Below are 24,410 nucleotides of genomic sequence, written 5' to 3' on the forward strand. Positions count from 1 at the left end.
AAGGAATGCGATCGCGTACGTGTATTAAGTTGTGCTTCGCGAACACGTGGATGAGGTCGCGTTCGCGTAGAAGGAATTTAGCAGTAGATGAGGGGAGGAAATTGCTCTACGCGATCGGATGGGTCTGAATGCGTTCGCGTAGGTTTGAGAGACAGTGGTCCGCGATCGCATGAATGTTTTCGCATTCACGTAGGGTAAAATGTATAGGCAGTCTGCTTTGTGCTTCGCGATCGCGAGGCCATTTCCGCGATTGCGATGAAGAAAATCTGGGCAGACAGTGTTAAATCCAAAATCGAGGGTTTGAGCCCATTTTTCACATTTTGAGCTAGAGATCACGGATTTGGGCGATTCGTGAAAGGATTTTCGTGGGGTTAATTGGGGTAAGTGTTTATTACTTGGTTTTCGTTAAATCCCATGAATATGTCTTTGATTTTATCATCTAATTTGTGATTTGGAGTGGAAAATTGGGGGAAAAGATGAAGTGTTCTTGAATTAGATTTTTGGGGTTTTGAATAGGATTTTGTTATCGGATTATAGTAAAAGTGGTATGGTTAGACTCGTGATTGAATGAGCTTTCGGATTTTATAACTATTATCGGATTCCGAGATGTGGGCCCCACTGGCAATTTTTGAGCTAAATTTTGGATATTTATGGAAAAATTATATTTTCATATGGAATTAATTTCAATAAATTTTATTAACTGAAACGAACTATTCGTGACTAGATTCGAGGCATTCAGAGTCCGATTTGTGAGGCAAGGGCATAGTAGAGTAAAGAATTTCACGTTTTGAGGTAAGTAACAGTTTTAAATCTTGTCCTAAGGGTATGAAACCCCGAATTTTGTATCATGTGATTATTTTGGAGGTGACGCACATGCTAGGTGACAGGTGTGTGGGCGTGCACCGAGTGGATTGTAACTTGGTCCGTCCCGTAAAACTGTAAAGTTAAATAACTTGTTGTTAGCTACGAGCTTTCTATGTGTTGTGAAAATTTGACTGTAAGCCATGTTAGAAACCATGTTTAGGTTATATGTCGGTACTGTTGGGACCCACAGATGGCATATACATGTTGAACTATCTGCTTAATTGTTGTTTTGTACTCAGTCACAGTTTACTTGATTATTTTATCCCAGTCTCTACTGTTCATTTTTGATACATCATATCATTGTTGTTGGGCTGATTTCATGATTATTGAGAGCCCGAGAGACTGGATAGATTTATGACTGGGCGAGGCCGAGGGCCGGATTGTGAGATATTATACTATAGCACGTGAGTTGTCCGTGCGGATCCTTATATTATACTATAGCACGTGAGTTGTCCGTGTGGATCCTTATATTATACTATAGCATGTGCGTTGTCTGTACAGTACGTGAGTTGTCCGTGTGGATCCTTATATTATACTATAGCACGTGAGTTGTCCGTGCTGATCCAGATATTTATATTATGGCACGTGAGTTGTCCGTGCAACACGTGAGTTGTCCGTGCAGATTCTAGCGCTTGAGCTGTAGGAGCCCCTCCGGAGTCTGTACACCCCTAGTGAGCGCGGGTACCCATTGAGTGTGAGTGTTGAGGGCTGGGAGCCGAGTGGTTGAGCTGTTGTGACGAGTTGAGTGACTGTTGCCCTAAGAGGGTGTACTTGCTTTTCATTTATTTAGTTGTTGCACTTAGTTGTAATCTGTCATTGTTGTAAAATTTTTTGAAGTAATTTATATCCGGATTACCTGAAATTGAACTGTATAAAACTGATTTGGTTTAAACTGTTGGATTTGAAAGCATGTCTAATCTGTGCTGGAAATTACGGAAACTGAATTGTAGCTGTGTAGCTCGTCACTATCTTTAGTTCCTTATTTATTATTGTTACTTGCTGAGTTGGTTGTACTCATACTACCTCCTGCACCTTGTGTGCAGATCCAGGTACTTCTAGACATAGCGGGTGTTGATTCTCTCGTGCAGTTGATCTTCCGGAGATTCAGAGGTAGCTGCCGTGTTTCGCAGACCTTGTCTCTCCTTCCCTGTTTCCTTGTTTACCGTATTTTGATTTTAGACTATTATAGACCGTATTTTCCAGACTTGTATCCATATTAGATACTTTTGTACTCAGTGACACCAGGTTTTGAGGAGTGTTCGTATCAGTATTTGTGAGATTTTGTGTTGTATTTAAATATTATATTTTCAAATTTAAAAGAAATTGTGGTTTATTGATATTATTGGCTTCCCTAGTATCGAGATAGGCGCCATCACGACAGATTGGGATTTTGGATCGTGACAATTAGAAACCTTTTATTTTCTGATTCATTGTAACAAAGCTTTCATTGAATTAGCCATCTAAAGAAACCACTAACTATCCATAACTAAATTCATTCCCCATTAACTCCATGGAATCTGATGACACTGCCATAGAGATGGAAATTTCCACAATCCCCCCTAAACCTAAACCACCGGATATTCACAAGGAAAGTAACTCTCAGTTATCTGACATTCTTCCCATCTCGTTCCAGGACTAATTAATTAGGGGAGAGGATGGTATGGACATCATCATTGACACTACCGACTCAATATCCATTACCATACCACCTACCACCCCATACATGTCTTCAAAAGACTCTCTAGCTTCTAAAGAAAAGAGAATTTTCTTGTCTCAAGAAGATAGAGTCTGCATGTATATGCCTTGGAAATATTCAATAATTATTAAACTTCAAGGCAAACGAACGCTTCACCAAATCCTTAAAAAGAAAGTCCAGGAATTGTGGAATGTGAAAGAGAATTTTCCTTTAATTGACTTAGGAGTTGATTACTACATTGCCAAATTCCAAAAACAAGAAAGTATGTAATCAGTTCTACAAAATGGACCATGGTTCATATTTGGACATTTCCTCTCATGTCAAAGATGGGAACCAAATTTTGTGGCATCGAAGGCCAAAGAAACCCTTACTGTTGTATGGCTCCGTCTACCCAATCTACCTACTGAATTTTATGATGGATCTATCCTTCAAATAATAGGAAACTCAATAGGCAGATTATTAAAAATTGATGCTTGTACATCAGCTACTTTAAGAGGCCGTTATGCCAGATTATGTATGGAACTCCCAATGGACCAACCTGTGGCAAAATCCATCTTTATTGAGGATCACAAACAACAAATTGAATATGAAGGTGATAAAGTACTTTGCAAATCATGTGGAATGCTAGGCCACACATCAATAAATTGCCCGAACACATTAACTACTCTGCCTGATAAAACGATGAATGAGAAGGCAGCCTCAATCCTCAAAGGAGATCAAAAGTCACACATGCACAACAATGACAATGGCTGGCACACAGTGTCATTTCAAAAATCAAGGAGACTACAGAGGAAAGGACCAGTAGAAGGCAAAGAGACTTCGTTGGAGGCATGTATAGATGTTAAAATCTTTAATGCCTCCACAGGTAAGTATATCAACACTCAAAAGTTAAAATTTGTCAATAAGGATACTTCCGTTCCTGCTTCTAGCCAAGTCAGTAAAAAACAAGTCCAGAAGTCCAATGCCAATAATATCACTACGCAAGAAAAAACCACTGGTTTTCAACTAGAAAACCGTTTCTCTAAGTTGTACCATGAGTCCACTATTTTAACTAATTCCTCTGATAAAAATAACTCTTTATTAATTAATAAAAACAACATGCATGACACCCAAGGGGATCTTGTCATGCCTGTTAACCCTACCACAAATACATTCCTTAAGACAAACCAACATAGCAATCTAACAATCATCCCTACTACTAATGATATAATTAATAATATAACCCATATCATTAGAGATACAACTCTCCACCATAGTAAGACACACGTTTCCTCAAAATCCCCTCTCAATAAACAAATGTTGAACGGCATGCACCACGTGGCAAGAATCATGCATGCAAAATCTTCTAATATATCCTCTACGCTAAGCCTCTTATATTGCATGCACTTAGACGCAGTCATTCCTTACTCCCCAATCTCTCCTATTTTAACTAACGAAAACTATACTGAAAATGCCGAGAATTCCACTAAACAGTCGGAGAAGATACCGTCTCATTCAGATCCTCCGTCACCATCGTCCCCCCAGTATGGAAAACCTTCCACCACTCCCTCAACAACTCCAAAATCCTCCGATGGTTTATGTCCAACCTCCACTACCACAAGATCACCACTTATTATCCTGGATAGAACTAGGGTTAATGGGGAGGGGTCTAATGTTCAATGCCATGATCAATGGTCAAGGGAGTATATATGATACTTATCCAAAACCCACGCTATCTAGCCCAGCTTGTGGCCGAGGGCCTTCATCTTGCAATGAGAAACTACATGAACCATGTATGGGCGAACAATATCCTACAACCAATATCTCCACAACTAAATCCAAATCTAGTGCAAGAGATGAGAGCACAATGAAATCTTTCTCCTCACTTCAATCCTGTCCCATACTCCCACAAAATCTAGGCTTGGATCTTCCCTTCTTTCCTCCAGAAGCCCTCACAGCTCTCAACCCAATCCTGATGCAATGGGAAGCACCACAACCCCAACCTCAACCACAGAATCCCCACATGCAAATGCACATGGAGGATATGAACCTCAATCCTCCAGTAGTGCCAAACGCTGGCAACCCAATGGAAGAAGAAATGATCAAACAAATAGACTTAGTAGAAGAATCAGTAGTGAAATTGTCAAGCCTAAATGAGGTAAAAGTATTCCTATTCAAGGAAACTCAAGAGAAGAGGCATATACTGACATGCCCCCAAAACCTACACAAATATTCAATGGACATTCGTCCCCCACACGACCCAACGGTGGGAAACAGGGCAATGATCCTAGTTCTATCTCTAAGGAGAAACTTGACTCCTCCTAAGGGGTTAATGGAGAATGGTCACACACATACACAAAATGTTAACATGATTAGTCCCATTAATATTGTTATCTGAAATATTATGGGGGGGAATAATGAAGATTTTAGGAGAAATTTTAGAGAGCTCATGTTGCAACACATGCCATGTGTAGTTACACTTCTTTAGACTAGGATGCACTCCCATGTTACTCTTCTTAATGAATTTGGGTTCTCGGAGATGATGAAAAAGTTAATGTCCACAACTTTGTTCGCAGGAATGCAACAATTAAGGTATGCCCTACTAGATCTAAATGGTTATTTTCTTCAATATATACTATCACTAATTCACTTACTAGAGACCAATTGTGGAAAACTATTGATAGTATAGCGGATCACTATAAAGGGTCATGGCTAGTAGAGGTGATTTTAATGATGTTTTTAGGGCTAATAAAAAGTTAGGAGGTAGACCTTTAAACCATAGGCGTGTATTTAAGCTATGGTCGAGCCTTAACTACTGTAATTTACTTGATCTTGGATACAAAGGTAGCAAATACACTTGGTGTAATCATAGATTTAGTAACAATAGTCTCATTATGGAACGCCTTGACAAGGTCTTTGGTAACGACCAATGGATCCAAACTTTCCCCAATGCTTCAATAACTCCTTTCCAAAACCCACTCGGATCATAATCCTTTACTCATAAACCTTATACCTAAAAAAGCCAATCAATTTCCTAAACCATTCTGTCTAGAACCCTTTTGGTGCAAACACCCCCAATTTAAAGATGTGGTAAATTCTGCATGGTGTAACAACCACTAGACCATGGCTACTTCAACCTTTAAAGAAAATGTCATTATATGAAAAATAATATTTTTGGAGATATTTTTAGGAATAAAAAACGTATCCTCGCCAGACTCAATGGCATTCAAAATTTTGTTGCTTATCACTCGAGCAGCTTGCTTCAAAACTTAGAAGCGTCTCTAAAAATTGATTTCAATAACATTCTGAAAGTAGAAGAAGACTACTAGAAACTCCGCTCCAGAATCCATTGGCTCAACGAGGGAGATGCCAATATAAAATTTTACCATATTATGGCCACTAATAGAAAAAGAAGAAATAAAATTGTTTACTTTAAAGATGATAATAACAATTGGATTGATGATCCTGGAGCCATCTACAACCATACTAGAGATTATTTTATTAACATTTTCACAACTTCTCATGTCTCCAGTGATTGGAATGCTATAAAATATGACCCAAAAAGCTATAACAATACTGATCTATCCTCATTGGATAATCCCATCACTAACTCTGAAATTATCAAGACTTGTTTTTCCTTTAAACCTTACAAAGCTCCAGGACCGGATGGTCTTCATCCTTTTTTCTTCCAAAAATATTGGAACATAGTAGGGAACTCAGTTATTAACCTATGCCAAGAAGCTTTCAAAAGTAGGAAAATTCCTGATGGCATAAATGACACACTCCTATGCCTTATCCCCAAAATTCCTAACGCTAACAACTTAAAAATTTCATGCCTATAGGACTATGTAACACTATTTACAAAATCATTAAAAAGGTCATTACAAATCATTTGAAACCCTTCTTAAACAACCTCATTAGTCCCTTTCAATCTAGTTTTCTAAAAAATAGGAAAGTTTGTGATAATGCCATAATTATACAAGAACTCATTCTCAAAATGAATAAATACCATGGTAAAAAATATAATATGTTCCTTAACATCGACCTAGAAAAGGCTTTTGATCGTCTCGAATGGTCCTTTATCTATATAGCCCTCACTTTCTTTAAATTTTTCACCAACATCACTAAGCTTATTATGAATTGTGTTTCATCTAGCAAAATATCTATCCTCGTTAATGGCTCTAGAACTGATTACTTTGCCCCTTCTAGGGATATCAGAAAAGGTGATCCGATGCCCCCATACTTATTTATCCTTTGTATGGAGATGCTTTCCACGCTCATCAATCACAAGGTTGATATGGGATGCTGGGATCCAATAACTACAGGGAAGAACAATTACCAATTATCACACTTGTTCTTCGCGGTTGATCTTACCCTTATGGCCCAGATCAATAAGAAATCTATAAATACGATTAAGCATTGCCTTGATCTATTTTGCTCCTTATCAGGACAGACCATTAATAGGGCAAAATCAAAAATCATAATCTCCAAACACTGCCCCAAAAATATTTGCTCCAATATCTCAAATGTTCTTAACATCAACATTAGTTATACATTTGGAAAATACTTAGGCTTCCCTATTACTAACTCGAAACCTAGAGCACCTGACTTCCAATTTGTAATTGATAATATGCATGCAAGATTAGCAAATTGGAAATCAAGTTTTCTTACAATGGCAGGCAGGTGCACCCTGCCTACCTCGTGCCTAAATTCTCTCCCAAACCACATTATGCAGTATACTAAGATTCATAAAAATATAGACAAATACCAACAAAATTTCTTATGGGGTACTAATGCCACTTCCAAAAAACTTCACCTTATCAATTGGGGCACCATCACCAAACATAAAAAGGAAGGCGGATTAGGAATACACTCATCCAAGAGTAAAAATATTGTTAACCTAGCAAACCTTTCTTGGAGACTTCTCACTAACACACATTCCCCTTGGGCAAAAGTGATCCATGGGCTACATGCTACTAGGAAAAATATTAAGAACTCTTCTTTTATTTGGTATAGCCTTATTCGGGGATGGAATATCTATAGCAAAGGTATCTTGTGGCTGCCCCATAATTTATCAAATCTCAGTGTTTGGAATAATCGTTGGATCCACCAATCTCCACCATTGTGCCAATGCATCTATGGTTCCCTAACTCAAAATGATAATATGCTAGCCATTAAGGATATCTGGATTAATAATCAGTGGGACTTATCAAAATTATCCATGGACCTTCAACTTACCTTGATCAATAAAATAAAAGCCACTACTCCTAACTCCAACACTTGTGACACCCCTATTTGGTCACTAACCACTAATGGTAATTTTACTAGCAAATCGTGCTATAATCTTTTAGACAGTCAACCAAATGAAGCTAAGGACTTCGCTTGGATTTGGGAAATGAATTGTCCCAATAATTTAATATGTTTTATATGGAAATGTTACCACGACAGGCTTCCTACTAGAAGCTACTTAAATCATACTGGCATAAACATTGACCCTACATGTTCCTTCTGTAAAAATCATAAGGAAACCATTACCCACATCTTCATGCATTGCCTAGCTGCGAAGGATCTATGGCTTCAATTAGGCCTAGATATGGATAAATGGAATGATACTAGTAATTGGTTGACAAATATCTACGATCATAATTTTACACTAAAAATGGTTTCATTAATTGGAAAGAAATGTTTCCATTTGTTATATGGACTATTTGGGTCAATGGAAACAATAACTTGTTTAATAACACTACGATCAAAACCTTCGTTCGGTATACTCACAAACAAGCTGTGGAATATAAATTACTTACAGACAAGGAAGCTCTGCCACCACAAAACATTCCCATCTCAGTAAAATGGTTAAAACTCACTCGCAACCATATTAAGCTTAATATTGATGGATCCTTTAAAGAGGGCACATCCCTTTGTGGCATTGGTGGCCTATTCAGGGACAATAGGGGCCCGTGGGTGCTTGGATTCCAAGGGTCTCTACCATGCCTATCCCCCTTGCATGCTGAGTTGATGGCACTAAAAACGGGCCTACGCTTGGCAATGGAACAAGGTTTCACCAACTTAGAAGTGGAGTCAGACTCAACGGATGTCATTAGCTGCTTAGAGAATGATAACTCATTCCTTAAGAACATTATTCATGAATACAGGTTATTGATGATGCAGGTGAAAGTTCAAACAATCCAGCACAACTTTAGAGAGGCCAACAAGTCAGCACACAAGCTGGCTAAGAATGCTGTTCGTGTAAACAATAGCAGGGATCTTGGTATTATGCACCATCCGCCACTTTTTGTAACCGCTGCTTTATTCTCAGACTATGTTGGCTCTATCTATCTTGTTAAAAACATTAGCAAAGATGTTTGCACTAGGCTTGCATCCTTTGGAAATAAAAATGCCCTACGTGACATTAGTAGCTCGTGTAATAGCCAAGTAGGTAATGTCCCTTTAGACACTGCTAACCTTGTAAACTCTATTTCGTAATCTTATATATATAAAGATCCATGCTTATCAAAAAAAGCTTTCACTGAGTTGATGCTTACTTTTAATTAATTTTCTGATAATTTTTCCCCTTTCCCTTAGAATTCATTTTTTTTATTTCCTATTCTCCCGTCAAAGAAATTTCAGTAGCAAATCTACGATGAGACTGAACGTATAGTTGGGAGAGTGTGTGTGTATATATATATATATATATAGAAGTAAGACAATATTTGGTGCGATGGCATGCAATTTACCAAAATTCAAATGAAAGTGAGTAAAAACTTTTATCCAATACACGAACCAATTCATGCTCAGATTGTCAAATCAAATAGACTCGCCATATGATGAAAATAATTACTCCCTATTTTCTATTTATGTGGCACAGTTCTGATTTTTAGAGTTATATAAATTTGTCAATTTTGATCGTGAATTCAGATTAAATGAAATTTATTGATTTCAAATAAATTTATATATTTAAAAACTGCTTAACTATAAAATACAATAATTGATAATCCAGAATATTTTAAAGGTATATAAAAATATCGAAAGATTCATTTGACTCTCGAAATATAAACATTGCACATGAATTAGGAGGAAGAGAGTATATCGTAAGATCTATGTATGGTTAACATGGTAAATATTGAAATGAAATTCCCAAATTAGTAAGAAAAGGGACTTTAATGACCATAATTAAATAAATAAAAATATATATAGAACTTGTGCATAATTCGAAAAGTTTAAAGTTGCATGACTTTTGGTCAATGAATAGCACTGCCAAGCTTCAAGATGCATGTCTAATCTAAAGTGAACTTGTATATGAAAGAAAATAAAATTCTACTTCTTTTTTATTTTTTTGCTTGTTAGGTTCAAATATATAGTAAAATTAACACCAAACATCAATGTGATTCGAAGCGTATAAAGACTTATAGATCTATATAAATAGTACCAAAAACCTAGCTGGATTCACCCGTAATAGGCAACTGCAGAGCCATCACTTCAATCCTTTTCCTATTTTATTTCGCCGTCGTTTCTAACTTAGTCTTTTAAGAAACGATCTTATCAACGAATACTTTATTTTTCTTTTTCTCTTGACTTTTTTCGATTAATGCATACTTATTTTATTATACTTTATATATGAGGTAGTTATCATTTGGAGTATCAAATAATATTTCTTATCCTTTTTGTAGATATTTTTTCTAACTTTAAATGCTAATTATAGTGATTTATAATATTATTTTATATAATTTTTAATAATATTCATTCTGTCCTAATTTATGTGGCATTATTCTTATTTCTAAAGTTAAGCTTCTTAGAATTGATCATGAATTCGATTTAAAACTTAAAATTAAATTTAAATATTTGACAATTATATAAAAAGTAATATATATCACAATAATTAATAATTCAAGATATTTAACAGATATATGAAAACATTACGCTCTAAGAGAGACTCATTTGAATCTCGAAATTTAAATGGTACCACGTAAATCGAAACGAAAGGAGTTTATCATAAGATCATTATATAAGTTAATATTGGTTTGGATTGAATGAGATTTCTAAAAAAGTAAGAAAAATGACTTTAATGATCATAATTAAATAAATAAAAATATATGTAGAACTTCTCCATAGTTGAAAAGCTTCAAGATGTTGGGTGTGTGAACAAAGTCCCACATGGAAAATAGAAAGAAAAAAAAAATTTAGAAACCAATATTGTTTAGTAATCTTAACTTCATATAACTACCATATACATAACTACTCCTATAACTACTATTTAGTTGTTACGCGACTTAATTCGTTGTATTCGCACTACTGTTTTCATGAATACAATAGCGGAATTAGCCTAAAATATAGGAGATTCAAGCTGTGTGACTGTATTAACTGTATTTGCGCTACTGTATTCATGAATACAGTAGTGGAATATTCGCCTAAACAATAGGGGAGTCCAGCTATTTCATAACGGAAAGATGATCAATTAGCATGTATCACTCCTAGATTAACTCAACAAAATTAATTCTACATAAATTTCGCTGCTACACGACTATATTCGCCTACTGTATTCATGAATACAGTATCAGAATAGGAGAGTCTATGTAACGACCCGATCGGTTGTTTTGAGAATTAGCGTCCCATTCGGCGGCTTAAGGTCTCGAGCAGCTTTGTATTATGTATTTTGACTTACGTGTGTGATCGAGTTCGAATTTCGGATGATTCGGGATTGATTTGGAAGAAGGATTCGTGTTTTAGAAGCTTAAGCGGTAAGAGTTGACTGGAGTTTGACTTTTTTGTATACGACTCCGAAGTGAAATTTTAATGATTTCAATAGCTTCATATGGTGATTTTGGACTTAGGCGTGCATCTGGATTTAGATTTGGAGGTCTGTAGGGTAATTTGAAGCGTTTCGGCAAAAAATGGAAAGTTTAAGTTTTGGAAGGTTGAGAGGTTTAACCGAGAGTTGACTTTGGTGATATCAGGGTCGGAATGTGATTCTGAGAGTTGGAATATCTTCTTTATGTCATTTGGGACTTGCATGTAAGATTCGACGTCATTCTGGGATGATTTGATATATTTCGGTGCGAGTTTTAGATGTTAGAAGATTTGAAAGTTCATCAGTTCGATTCGTGGTGCGATTCATAGTTTCGACGTTATTTGATGTGATTTGAGACCTCGAGCGAGTCTGTGATATGTTATGGAACTTGATGGCATGTTTCTACGAAGTCCTAGGGGGCCTCGGGTGTGTTTCGGATGGGATACAGGCCATTTCTCCATGTTGTTGGACTGCTAATTTGCTGGTATCTGGTTTTCTTCATTGCGTTCGTGCCAACTCCTCTGCGTTCGTGTAGTGTAATTTTAGAGGCAGGAAATATTTGTCCTTCGTATTCGTATGCTACAGCCCGTGATCGCGTACGTGTGCATCACCCTTCTTCGCGTTCACATTCCATGTTATATGTTCTCTTAGTACAGCTGTAACAGCTGGTAATTCCCTCCTGCTCCTTTGTGATCACATGTGACCTCACGCGATCGGGTAGTTTAGTCCTTGGGCCATCAGAGTTCCCTTCTTCGCGATCACATTTATCTGTTCGCGATCGCGTAGCATAATTGCTGGACAATAGTCTTTTCCTCTTTGCGATTGCAATTGAATTTCCGGAATCGCTATGTATAAATACCTCGGCAGCAGAATATATTTTTTCAAAATCGAGAGTTTGGTCATTTTTATCATATCTTGACTTATAGAGCTCGGTTTTGAGCGATTCTTCGTGGGTTTTTCAAACAAATCATTGGGGTAAGTGTTTTTCACTCGAAATTTATTTTATTCCATGATTCCATCTATTGTATCTTATAATTGGTGTTTTGAGTTGAGGAAAATGGGAATTTTTAAAAAAATCTTTCAATATAAAATGATGATTTGAAGGACGAATTGATATCGAAATTTGGTGATTCTTGTATGGTTTAACTTATTATCGAATGGGTGTTCGAATTTTATAATTTTGGCCGGGTTCGAGACGCGGGCCTGGGGGTTTGACTTTTAGTTCTTGTTAGAGATTGAAGTTATATTATCCGAAAATATTTTCTATGAGTTTTATTTGTGAATTGAAGTTATTTTAGGCTAGATTTGAGCCGTCCGGAGGTTGTTTGACTCGAGAAAATCATTTTAGAGTAACTGTCTAGCTTCTTTGAGGTAAGCATCTTGCCTAACTTTGTGTGGGAGAATTACTCCTTAGGTTTTGAGACTGTGGTACTAATTGTGTTAGGTGAAGCCTGTGTACGCAAGGTGACGAGTACGTGCTCGGGCTTATTTATTGAATCTGACCGTTTAGGGCTCTTAGGTTCTTATGTTCATTAGATATGAAGTTATTTTGTTATGTTAAATCACCCTCCCCCCCCTGATCGGTGCCAAACCTACACCACTATTGAGTAGCGAGGATGGTCCATGCAGTTTTACCCAATAAGGTCGGGATCGATTTCCACAGGGAGTTAATTGATTGGAAATTAGATATTTATCTAAATCTAGATGTGTGTGTTGTTCCTAATTGCACTTCCAAACATGATGGTGTTGATTTTACTTCTATTTTTATTTCTATTGTACGCTAAGATTAAAGCTAAGTACAATATTTTTGATGATAGCTTTTAAGTGTTTAAAAGGACTAGGGTAGTGACTTCTGTCTAGGTGGATATCTAACGGGTATCAAGAATCTAGGGCGAGTTTGATTTGATTGGGGTCGTAATATAGCTATCACACCCAAGTACTCACTCTATACCTCTCGGTAGTTTGAGTGATTTTGCCCAATTTGGCTTTCTCAAGTCCAAATGGGTATTCATACAATACAAGTGATATTAGCTCAAGTTGGGTATTACTATCTCTAGGTTTAACCCTTTTATTGAGGCTATCAATTTCTTGAGTTCACCCCAATTCCTTGTTAGCCTAGTTTTCCTAGACTTAGTCCCTCTTTCTGAAGAAGAGCCTAAGTCACAAAGGCATGAATCAGTGTTTGCAACCACTAATTCTATAATTTTGGCATGAACTAGGCTAAATATCACTAACACATAAACAATCAAGCCCTACAATTCAAGACCCATTAAATACCCATACTAGGGTTGGGTCACAACCCTAGCAATGGGTCTAGCTACTCATAATAGTAGCAGAAATCAAAGATAAAGAGAAGATATAATCCATAATACTAAATTAAAAGATGAAAATCTAATGTTATAAGGTAAATCTTGTACAAAATTGCCCAAAAGGGAAAACCCAGCCGTCTCACGTACTCAGCAAAAATATGACATAACCTAAAATTGACAAAAAGATCTATTTATACTAAGCTGAAATTTTCGGACAAAAATACCCCTGCGGAAGTTTCGCGGCCGCGTAATTCTGATCGCGGCCGCGTAATTCTGATCGCGGCCCGCGTTTCTTCACATATGGACCTGGGTTGAACCTTGTTTCGTGGACCACGTAATTTCCACCGTGTCCGCGTGAGAGACTTCCGCGGCCGCATAACTTTGACGCGGACCGCCCTTCTCATTTTTGCTTGAATTATGCACTCTCTGAACCTTAGCAACTGCGGTCTGCGGAATTCCCATCACGGTCGTGCTGGTACTTTCGCGGCCGCATCTTTTTGTCGCGGTCCGCGTCCATATTTGTGCCCAAAAACCATCTCTCTGATTCTTCATATCGCGGACCTCGAAATAATGTTCGCGTTGATACTTTCACGGCCGCACTTTTTTTGTCGCGATCCGCGTTCCACACCTCTTGGCCCAGTCTTGGTTTTTGTTCAAGTTTTGACTCCGTTATGAGTTGATTATGGCTCCTTTGTCTCATTTTGAACAATCCCTGCAAGCAAGCATATTAAGTTAGTTTTCGAGAATACCTTCACGCATTTTTGGCCCAAAACACAAGTAAAAGAGAGCAATTAATAGGCTAAAATCCCTACTTATCAACTCCCCCAAACTTAAACTTTTACTTGTCGTCAAGCAAATAAGGTAATTCCCACCTCCATAAGAAAAAGAAAAGGATATTTTAGCTGGCCTAAGGTGACTTCATCAAACATCAATTGGGACTAACAATTACCCTCAACACAAATAAATTATCAACAACGTCATGTTATGACCTTTTGAGTTCCATAGTTCTAATGTGACACTAGAGCATCAAGAGTTGACTCAATTCATCAAGGAAGCTCGCTCTCTCACGTAGGCCATTGTGGATCTCAAACTCCTCCTCCTCTACTCACCATGAGCAAATCTCACTTTTTAGAATGTAACACTCAAAACAAGGATTGTGAAGAAGTGCGCTCATCACTCTCAAAAGAATGCCACAAGTCCGGCTCTAAGTACCATAAGCTTGCCCCTTATGTAAATCACCACTAATGTAAGCTCACTCAACTTGAAACCATATAGGGCTTTAGCAGGGATGTAATGAAGGCTTTTAGATCAAGGTAGGACATAACGAACTATGATGGTTTCATCTTTCCTTAAGCACTCCATTTTCTCATTTTGGCTCATACTTTCTTGACTCTTTGAGTCATTTTTCTTCTTCCTTAGGGGAACTAGAGAGACAAACCGTCACTCTTTCTTACTCATGACAATAATTTTTCTCCTTTTCTCATCATTCCTTGCCTTTCATCATTATGTTCTTTAAATCCCTTCAACCTTCTCTTTCTTTTTGACATATTTCTTTTTGGCTTTTCTTCCTTTTCTTTGACTTTCCTTTTCATCAATTCTTTGAACCTTTTATCACTTTCAATTTTCTCGTCTCTCCCTCAAACTTATGCTTTTGCCAATTGTTCATCATGAATGCTAAGGAAAGATTGGGTGCCAAGAGAGGGTCATTATAAAACGGATAAAGACTTGTAATGTGGCTATTGAATGAAAAAGGCTTAAGCTCAAAGGGGTTGACTAGGGATATCATAATGGTAGGCTATGGAAGCTTTCAAAGTTCAAATTGGACCAAGGAGATCCTACAATCACTTCTCAAGTCGAGCTACACTTAGAATTTTGCCTAGACAAACATTCAGGGCAAGTTCTAGGCTTATTGGCACGGGACTTGGACTTGCAATTCAATACCTCACCTCTCAAGCTACTGGATTGTTAAAGAGAACTGAGTCGAGGGCCCACAACAACCCTAGCTAAGATTGAAGATCACAAATGGCTCAAAGAAACCACTCGATGATTGTTTTAGTCAACTCAAGAGTCTAAAGGTCACAACTAGAGCTATTCTTTGTCAATTAACTTGTCTCTAACCATGAGGTCGAAGGTAAATGTGTTAGTACCAAGTAAAGCCTGCTTGAGATAGTTTTATTCATTACTACTATATCAAAGCAAAAAGAAAACGGACTCAATCCCTTAAGAAGGTTGTCACGCCATCCATCGTTGGGAAGAGCCACCCGGTTCACACAACATCCACCTTTGAAAAGAACTGTGGCATTAAGAAGACCAGAGGCTTATTGATCATGCAGAATGTAAAAGGAAGCTAAAAACTCAAAAATAAGCTACTAAAGGAAATAAAAAGCTAAGCTATTAAGGAAAAATACGAAAGAAGTTATGAAGTAAACTACGGAAAGTAAAATGAATATGTACAATAATAGAGTGAAACGAATATATACAAAATGGAAATAAATATATACATCGAATGGTAAAGTTATATACATACCAAAAGTGAAAAATAATGAAAGTGAAAATAATGATAAATAAAGGTAAAGAAAAATAGTATCATAGTTATTACATACCAATGTCGTCAAATCATAACCAAATCAAAATGGACCACCCTCCCCCCCCCCCCCAAATAAAAGATAGCATTGTCCTCAATGCTAATACCAAAATAAGATCAGGGAAGGGTTAGAGAGTAAAGAAAACTCCCTATGTGGTCTCTGTCTTCATGGGGTCAGGCTCATGAGTGGGGTTCTCGGACTGCATAGGATCATCAGCTCCCTCTGGGTCCTCTAACTGGATCTCCACATCCTCTAACTGGGGGACCACAAATCCTCTAACTGGAGCTCTGTCTGCCTCATGCTCTACTGCCTGTGCTGCTAGGGCAGTCTCCTCCATAAGCAAGTCAAGTGGGATATCTCCAGCAGACGCGAACTTCTCTACCTCCCTCTTCAGCTTCTCCACTGACTCCTTTGAGGCCTGAGTCTTTCTCATTTTCTTTACCTACTTGCCCAGATCCTTGATCACCTTGCCATGAGTATCCAAAGTCTCCAGGGTCTTCTTTTGGTTGTCCAGGAGCTTCTTCTGGTTGTCCAGAAGCTCCTTCAATGAATCCTCCACTGATGGAGGTACCTGAAGCTGTGCTGGGGCTGACTGTGCTGCTAATGCACTGGATAAGACAGACAACTTTGATGTAGCTGCCTGCATCCAGTTTTTGCTGCTGGATAAGGTCTGAGAAACCCACAGTGCAGTCTGGGGGTAAGTAAAAGATGAGGGCACAGATAGTGGTACAGTGATGGATGGCCCGGATGAAGGAGGAGTCATGGCAGCTGAAGGTCCCTATGCTGTGGAAGGCTCTGACCCGGTGACCACTACCCTTGGCTCTTCAGACTGGCCAGTGGAGGTAGTGGCTTTACCCTTTGCTTTAGGGTTGTCCGGTCCTTGGAGGCTATACCAGGAGAAAGGTTTCTTCGGCTTTACCTTTATGTCATAGTGCCTCCCCTCTACCCTTTGGTCCTCGAGATACATAGTGATGAAGCTGGGGTAGGGTAGGACCTTTCTTCTTTTCCGGTTGCTTTGGAGATGTGGTGGGACATGAGGTTCCCCACATTCATTGGATACCCCTCCATGATGGAAGCTATTAGGATCGCCCGGGAGAGTGGGATAAAACTATCATGCTGGCTAGGATCAAGCCGGCTACATACAAATGTGCACCACCCCTTGGCTTCAAAGCTGAGGGTGTTTCGGCGATTGGGACTCCAACTGCGAGCTAGGCCGGTGTTGTCCCTGGGATGGCTATTACTTCCGCTAGCTAAGGCCGGGCTGCTTCATCTAGGGCCATCTTCTCCAAATACTGTACAGCTTCCACATCCTCAAAATTAGCATATTTGTTCAAGGTGTCGCTATCAAACCGTATCTTTAAGTTCCGTACCTTTGTCACAGTGGTGCCACTTTTGATGTGGGCAACATTTGCATAGAACTCCTTTACAAGGTACTCATTGGCATCCGAAACCTTGCTGGTGAAGTACTTCCACCCTTTTCTCTCCTCAAACTGTCTCTTGATATTTGGATTGTGAGGAAGGAGATCTCTTTCTATAAACTGTCACTTAAGGGTGAGCGACCTTTTGGGCCACCATTCCCGGGATTTGAGGTATGCTTTCTCGCTCAAGAATCTATCCGCCCACACCTCGGGCTTCCTTGATCTATCAAGACCACCCACATTGGTATCACCCCCTCTCCCATCATCTGGGACCTCGCCATCCCCATCTACATTGATAGGAGCAACTGTTGAGGCCGAAGTTGCAGCATGTGGGGAAGATGGCTCTGATGCCTCACTACCTCCCTCTGAGCCATCAGACGACCCAGAAGAGGAGGTAGCTTCATTGATAAGGCGGTAGGGTTGTGATTGGCCCCCTTGTTGAGGTTGTGTAGATTCCCCCTCAGAAATCTCCCAGGATGGGAGATATTCACTTGTGTCTGATGATACGGCAGGAGGTCTAGAGAGGGTTTGCTTTTTGCTTATAATTCTTTGAGCTGCTAAGGGCAAAGCCTGCTTTCCTTTGCCCCGGCCTCGGGAGGATTCTGCCCTCCCTTTCGATTTGTCTGCTCCTCCACGAGATCGCACCATTTTCTACAATACACAATTAGTGAAAGATAATTAAAATTGGGGTTCAATCATGCCTTAAAGCAATACAGATGAAATGAACAACAGTGCTTCTCAAAACAGGGCATTGCGGACCGCGAAAAAGTGGACGCGGCCGCAGAATACCCATCGCGGAACGCGAAAAAGTGAATGCGGCTGCGAAGAGGTCAGATTCAGACTACTGACTCTCAGATCTTGTACACACGCGGACCGCGAAAAATTAGACGCGGCTGCTAATGACCAATCGCAGACCGCGAAAAGAATGAACACGGCAGCGAAAGCAATTAACAGACTCTTTGAAGTTCACAAGCGCGGACCGTAAAAACTTGAACGCAGCCGCGAAGGACCAACCGCGGACCATGTAAAATTGACCGCAGCCGCGAACTCTTAGCAATCACTCAGTAACTAAAAGTTGGGGTAGCGCAGACCGCGAAAAAATGAACGCGGCCGCATACCCTATCGCGGACCGCGTAAAATGGACCGCGGATGCCAAATTCAAAGAAGATCGGTACTAAGAACACTGATAACTTGGGTTTTAACTAAGTGTGCAAAATTTAGTTTAATTAACCATACAAAGTTACTAACCCCAGCCCCTATTAGGCATATAAACACTACCCACATGTATTTAAGTATCAATTAAGCATTAATTTGAGATCATGGCATGCATCTAACCCCAACTAAAAAGAAATATTTAAACAAAAAGAAAGGAAAAGAAAAAGATAAAATCACATCATGGAATTGAACATACCAATTTGTAAAATTGTAGTAGGAAATGAACTCTTAATATGAATGAGATGAAAATTGAGAGCAGGATGAGACGAACAATGCTTTTTGTGCGGTGGAACGTTAGGGTTCGAAAAGTGTAAAATATTTAAGGAAACCTTATTTATACTAATCAACTGTGGAACCCACCACCTTACCTGAGCGCGGCCGCGAAATTCTATCACGGTCCGTGCTATGTTACCTTATGTAGACCAGCTTCAAGCACATGGGCGCGGTCCACGGAATATTAGTCGCGGCCGCGAAATGCTCACCCAGACCACGCAATTTTGGGCGCGGTCTGCGAACTTCCAACACTTAGCCAAATTTTTCCTTGTCAAAATCCTGCACTGCACAACCAGTTCCTACATACACTTCACAACCAGTTAATCCAAAATAATGCCTAATCTAAGAAGAAAATCAAAAGAAAGAAAAACATATGGGTTGCCTCCTAAGAAGCGCCTGATTTAATGTCGCGGCATGACGCATGTTACCATCATCATTTGAAATGGATCAAGGCCACCACATGGCTATCATCAATCATGCCAAGGTAATGCTTCACTCGGTGCCATTGACTCTAAATATTTCACCATTTTGATTTTTCAAATAGAGAGCACCAAACGGAGTTACATGTAATACTTCAAAAGGGCCACTCCACTTTGACTTGAGCTTTCCCGAAAATATCCGTAACCGAGAGTTGAATAGAAGAACCAAGTCACCCTCCTTGAATTCTTTGTTCCAGATATATTTGTCATGTAAGTACTTCATCTTGTCCTTATACAAGGACGATATGGAATAAGCATGGATCCGGAACTCATCAAGTTCATTTAGTTGCTCTACCCGGAGATTGTCAGCAACATCCCATTCAAGGATCAACTTCTTTAGCGCCCACATGGCCTTATGCTCTAATTCAACCGGAAGATGGCATGCTTTCTCAAATACCAACCGGTACGGATACATACCAATTGGAGTCTTGTAAGTTGTATGATAGGCCCATAAAGCATCGTCAAGTTTCCTTGACCAATCAGTCCGGTTTGTATTGACAGTCTTGGATAATATGCTCTAGATCTCCCTGTTGGAGACCTCAACTTGTCCACTAGCATGTGGGTGATAAGGGGTTGACACCTTATGATTGACACCATACTTAGAAAGTAAAGTATCGAAGGCTTTGTTGCAAAAATGAGAACCCCCATCACTAATGATAGACTTTGGGGTACCGAACCTTGTGAAGATATTTTTCTTTAAGAAAGCCACCACACTCTGTGCCTCATTGTTGGGCAAATACACAGCTTCAACCCATTTGGAAACATAATCAACAGCAACCAGAATATAAGTGTTCCCACATGAACTCACAAATGGCCCCATAAAGTCGATGCCCCACACATCGAAAAATCAATCTCAAGAATAGTGGTGAGGGGCATTTCATTCTTCTTGGAAATTCCACCAGCTCTTTGGCACTCATCACAACGCCTAACAAGCTCGCTAGCATCTTTGTACAAGTTAGGCCAATAGAATCCACAGCTTAGGACCTTTGTATTAGTTCTCGCCCCACCATAATTCCCACTATAGGGCGAGGAATGGCAAGCTTCAAGAATACTCAATTGCTCCTCTTTCGGAACACATCTCCGGATAACACCATCATTGAAAATCTTGAAAAGATATGGCTCGTCCCAATAATAATCCAAGCCTTCCCATTTGAGCTTCCTCCTTTAGTTAGAAGAGAGCTCACTCAGGACAATGCTGGTCACAAGAAAGTTAGCCACATCGACGAACCAAGGCATCCCATTCAAAGACATGGAGAGGAGTTGTTCATTCAAAAATGAATCATTAATCTTGAGGCCATCATAGGACCTCCCCTCCTCTTCCAAGCGGGACAAGTGGTCTGCCACTTGATTCTCACTCCCTTTTCGGTCTATGATTTCAAGGTCAAACTCTTGTAGAAGAAGAACCCATCTCATCAACCTATCCTTAGATTCTTTTTTGGTCATCAAGTAATGAAGTGTCACGTGATCGGTGTGCACAATCACTTTAGCATCCATGAGGTACGGCCTGAACTTTTCCATGGCGAAGACAATGGCTAATAACTCTTTCTCGGTCACCGTATAGTTGACTTGGGTATCATTCATTGTTTTGCTTGCATAATAAACCGGATGAAATATCGTGTTGATCCTTTGCCCCAAAACCGCTCCTACAGCAACGTCGCCAGCATCACACATGAGCTCAAATTGGGTGCGGTAATGATGGGAGTGATAGTCAATCTATACTTGAGAATCTCAAAAGCTTTCATGCAATCATCATTGAATACAAACTTTTCATCTTTTTCCAACAACTTGCACAAGGGGTTCACCACTTTTGAGAAATCCTTGATGAACCTTCGGTAAAACCCCGCGTGACCAAGAAAGCTCCTCACTCCCTTGACGGAAGTAGGAGGAGGGAGTTTTGAAATCACTTCAGTTTTTGCTTTGTCCACTTCAATACCATTCTTTGAGATCTTATGGCCGAGGACAATACCCTCCTCGACCATAAAGTGGCACTTTTCTCAATTAAGCACTAAGTTGGTCTCTTCACATCGGGCCAACACTTTGTCAGGATTATCCAAGCATTCTTCAAATGAATCCCCCACAACACTGAAATCATCCATGAACACTTCGAGAAAGTCCTCCACCATATCCATAAATATTGCGATCATACACCGCTGAAAGGTAGCCGGTACATTACACAAACCAAAAGGCATCTGTAAGAATGCAAATGTGTCATACGGACATGTGAAGGTGGTTTTCTTTTGGTCTTCAGGTGCAATGAGAATCAGGTTGTACCCGGAGTACCCATCCAAAAAGCAATAATAAGCAGGCCTGGCAAGTCTATCCAACATTTGGTCAAGAAACGGCAATGGAAAATGGTCTTTGCGTGTCACTTTGTTCAGCTTTCTATAATCCATGCATATCCTCCAACCGGTAACAATTCTGGTAGGGATCAACTCATTTTTCTCATTTGTGATCACAATCATACCTCCCTTCTTTAGGACACATTGTACCGGCGAAGTCCATGAGCTATCCAAAATGGGGTACACAACCCCTGCATCTAGCTATTTGATTATCTCTTTCTTAACGATGTCTTGCATGGCCTCATTCAACCTCCATTGATGTTTCACGGATGGTTTTGCATCTTCCTCGAGCATGATTTTGTGCATGCAAAAGGCAGGGCTTATACCCCGAATGTCAGGCAAAGTCCATCCTATTGCCTTCTTCCTTCTTTGAAGCACCGCAAGGGTGGAATCTACCTGCATGTTAGTTAAGCACGAAGAAAGAATAACAGGTAATATGGAACAAGGGCCTAAGAATTCATACCTGAGGTGTGAAGGCAAGGGCTTCAACTCCAATGTTGGTGGCTCCTCGATTGAGGGCTTTGTTGGCGGAGTCTTCCGGTTCTTAAGGTCAAAGGAAAGTTTATGGGGTCCATATGTGTAGGATCCCATTCCTTGCAAAGTATTTCCACATTCTATCAAAGTCTGCCTTCTCATCATCCTCATGATTCAACAACACAGCTTCCATAGGGTCTTCCACATTAATCATAGCACTCGTGTCATCAACAATCGCCTCTGTCATAAGATCCACAAAAGAGCATACTTCGTTACTATTAAGCTGCCTCATTGACTTGCACACGTGGAACACAATATTTTCATCGCCCACCCAGAAGGTGAGCTCCCCAGCTTCCACATCAACCAATGTCTTCCTTATTGCTAGGAAAGGTCTCCCCAATATGATTGGCACCTCATAGTTAACTTCGCAATCGAGAATCACAAAATCTGCGGGAAGAATGAACTTGTCGACCCGAACTAGAACATCATCAATAATCCCCAGCGACCTCTTCATTGTCCGGTCCACCATTTGCAACCTCATGGAAGTAAGTCTTGGTTTCCCAATACCCAATGTCTTGAACACAGAATATGGCATCAAATTAATGCTCGCTCCCAAATCACACAAGGCTTTGGCGAAATCGGCATTATCAATAGTGCATGGAATTGTAAAGGCACCGGGATCTTCTAGCTTTGGAGCCATGGAATGCACAATGGCACTCACTTGATGTGTCATTTTGATCGTCTCACAATTCATTGACCTCTTCTTTGTTACCAAGTCCTTCATGAACTTGGCATATCCCGACATTTGTTCTAGAGCTTCAACCAAAGGCACATTGATGGACAAACTCTTCATCATATCAATGAATTTCTTGAATTGGTTTTCATTATTTTTCTTTGCAAGCCTTTGAGGATACGGTGGAGGAGGCCTTGGCAAAGGGGCCTTGGCTTTGGGTACTACCGTTTTCGGTATGTCTATCACGTGTTCCCTAGACGGTTTCACATCATTTTGTGTCTCTTCCACGTTGTCATCAATGTCTATCCTCACTTCATAATTCACTTTCTCATCATTGGCTTGGATCTCATCATCTTCTTGCACAACCAAATCATCATTCACAATCTTTCTTGGATTGGAGGTACTTGCATCTCCACCTCTACCGCTTCTTGTGGTCACCGCCATAGCATGGAATGTATTTTTCCCACCCTTCGGGTTTACTATCGTATCACTTGGTAGTGCCCCCTTAGGGCGAGTATTCAATGCTTGAGAAATTTGACCCATTTCTACTTCCAAGTTGAGGATAGAAGTATTGTGGGAGGCTATTTGGGCATCGGAGTCGGCATTTCTTTCCATCATTTGCTTGAACATACTTTCTATCCGCCCCATCTCATTGTTTGAAGAACTTTTCCCTTGAGATGGATATGGAGGCGGGTTGTTGGGTTGTTAATACATCGGGGGGCCTTTGAAAGCTCGATCCCCGATTGCCTTGGTTATTGTTGCTCTAACCCCCTTGGTTTCCATTGCCTCCCCAATTGTTATTATTCTTGCCACTCCAATTGCTATTATTGTTTCCTCCCCAATTGCCTTGTTGATTACCCTAATTTTGGTTGTTGTTCCCCCAATTGTTCGGATTGTTGTTTCCACTATTCCAATTCCCTTGGCCTTGGTTGCCCAATTTTGATTGTTTCCTTGTGATTTCCATTGTTGATTTGGAGCATTACTCCGTTAACCTTGGTAATTATTGGCATATAAAACTTCCTCACTTTGATCATCATAAGAATCGTCTTGATTTTTGTCACTACCACTCTGCTCAAATTGATCTTGATTGCTTTGCACTTGTTGACCACGTTGTCTTCTCTTGTTGACCATTACATTCACTCCTTCCATGGCGTTTACTTGCTTTGGCCCCTGAACCTGCTGAAGCTGAGCCTTTGCTAACTGGTTCATAGTAATTGTCAATTCTGCTATGGCTTGTCCGTGATCATGAAGTTCCTTGTGA

General features: G+C 39.7%; 2 protein-coding genes across 2 annotated transcripts; one reads left to right on the plus strand and one right to left on the minus strand.

Annotated features, from left to right (window-relative positions):
• The first annotated feature begins 8,221 nt into the window (after positions 1-8,221).
• Positions 8,222-9,022, plus strand: LOC138910515 (uncharacterized). Its single transcript, XM_070201759.1, has one exon. It carries the CDS (start codon positions 8,222-8,224, stop codon positions 9,020-9,022), a length of 801 nt encoding a protein of 266 aa, XP_070057860.1.
• Positions 9,023-22,504: 13,482 nt separating this feature from the next.
• LOC138910516 (uncharacterized) lies at positions 22,505-23,692 on the minus strand. The gene is made up of 2 exons (XM_070201760.1): positions 23,189-23,692; positions 22,505-23,104 (listed from the first exon to the last, which is right to left on the minus strand). Exons 1-2 carry the CDS (start codon positions 23,690-23,692, stop codon positions 22,505-22,507), a joined length of 1,104 nt encoding a protein of 367 aa, XP_070057861.1.
• Positions 23,693-24,410: the final 718 nt, after the last annotated feature.

The sequence above is a fragment of the Nicotiana tomentosiformis genome, chromosome 4 (assembly GCF_000390325.3).
Source record: "Nicotiana tomentosiformis chromosome 4, ASM39032v3, whole genome shotgun sequence".
Taxonomy (NCBI): domain Eukaryota; kingdom Viridiplantae; phylum Streptophyta; class Magnoliopsida; order Solanales; family Solanaceae; genus Nicotiana; species Nicotiana tomentosiformis.

Coding starts and splice junctions, on each gene's coding strand:
- LOC138910515 (XM_070201759.1), top strand. CDS start 8,222: ATGTTTCCATTTGTTATATGGACTATTTGGGTCAATGGAAACAATAAC.
- LOC138910516 (XM_070201760.1), bottom strand. CDS start 23,692: ATGGGTCAAATTTCTCAAGCATTGAATACTCGCCCTAAGGGGGCACTA. Junction 23,105..23,188: donor CCAAGTTCATGAAGGACTTG/GTAACAAAGAAG, acceptor ATGGCTCCAAAG/CTAGAAGATCCCGGTGCCTT.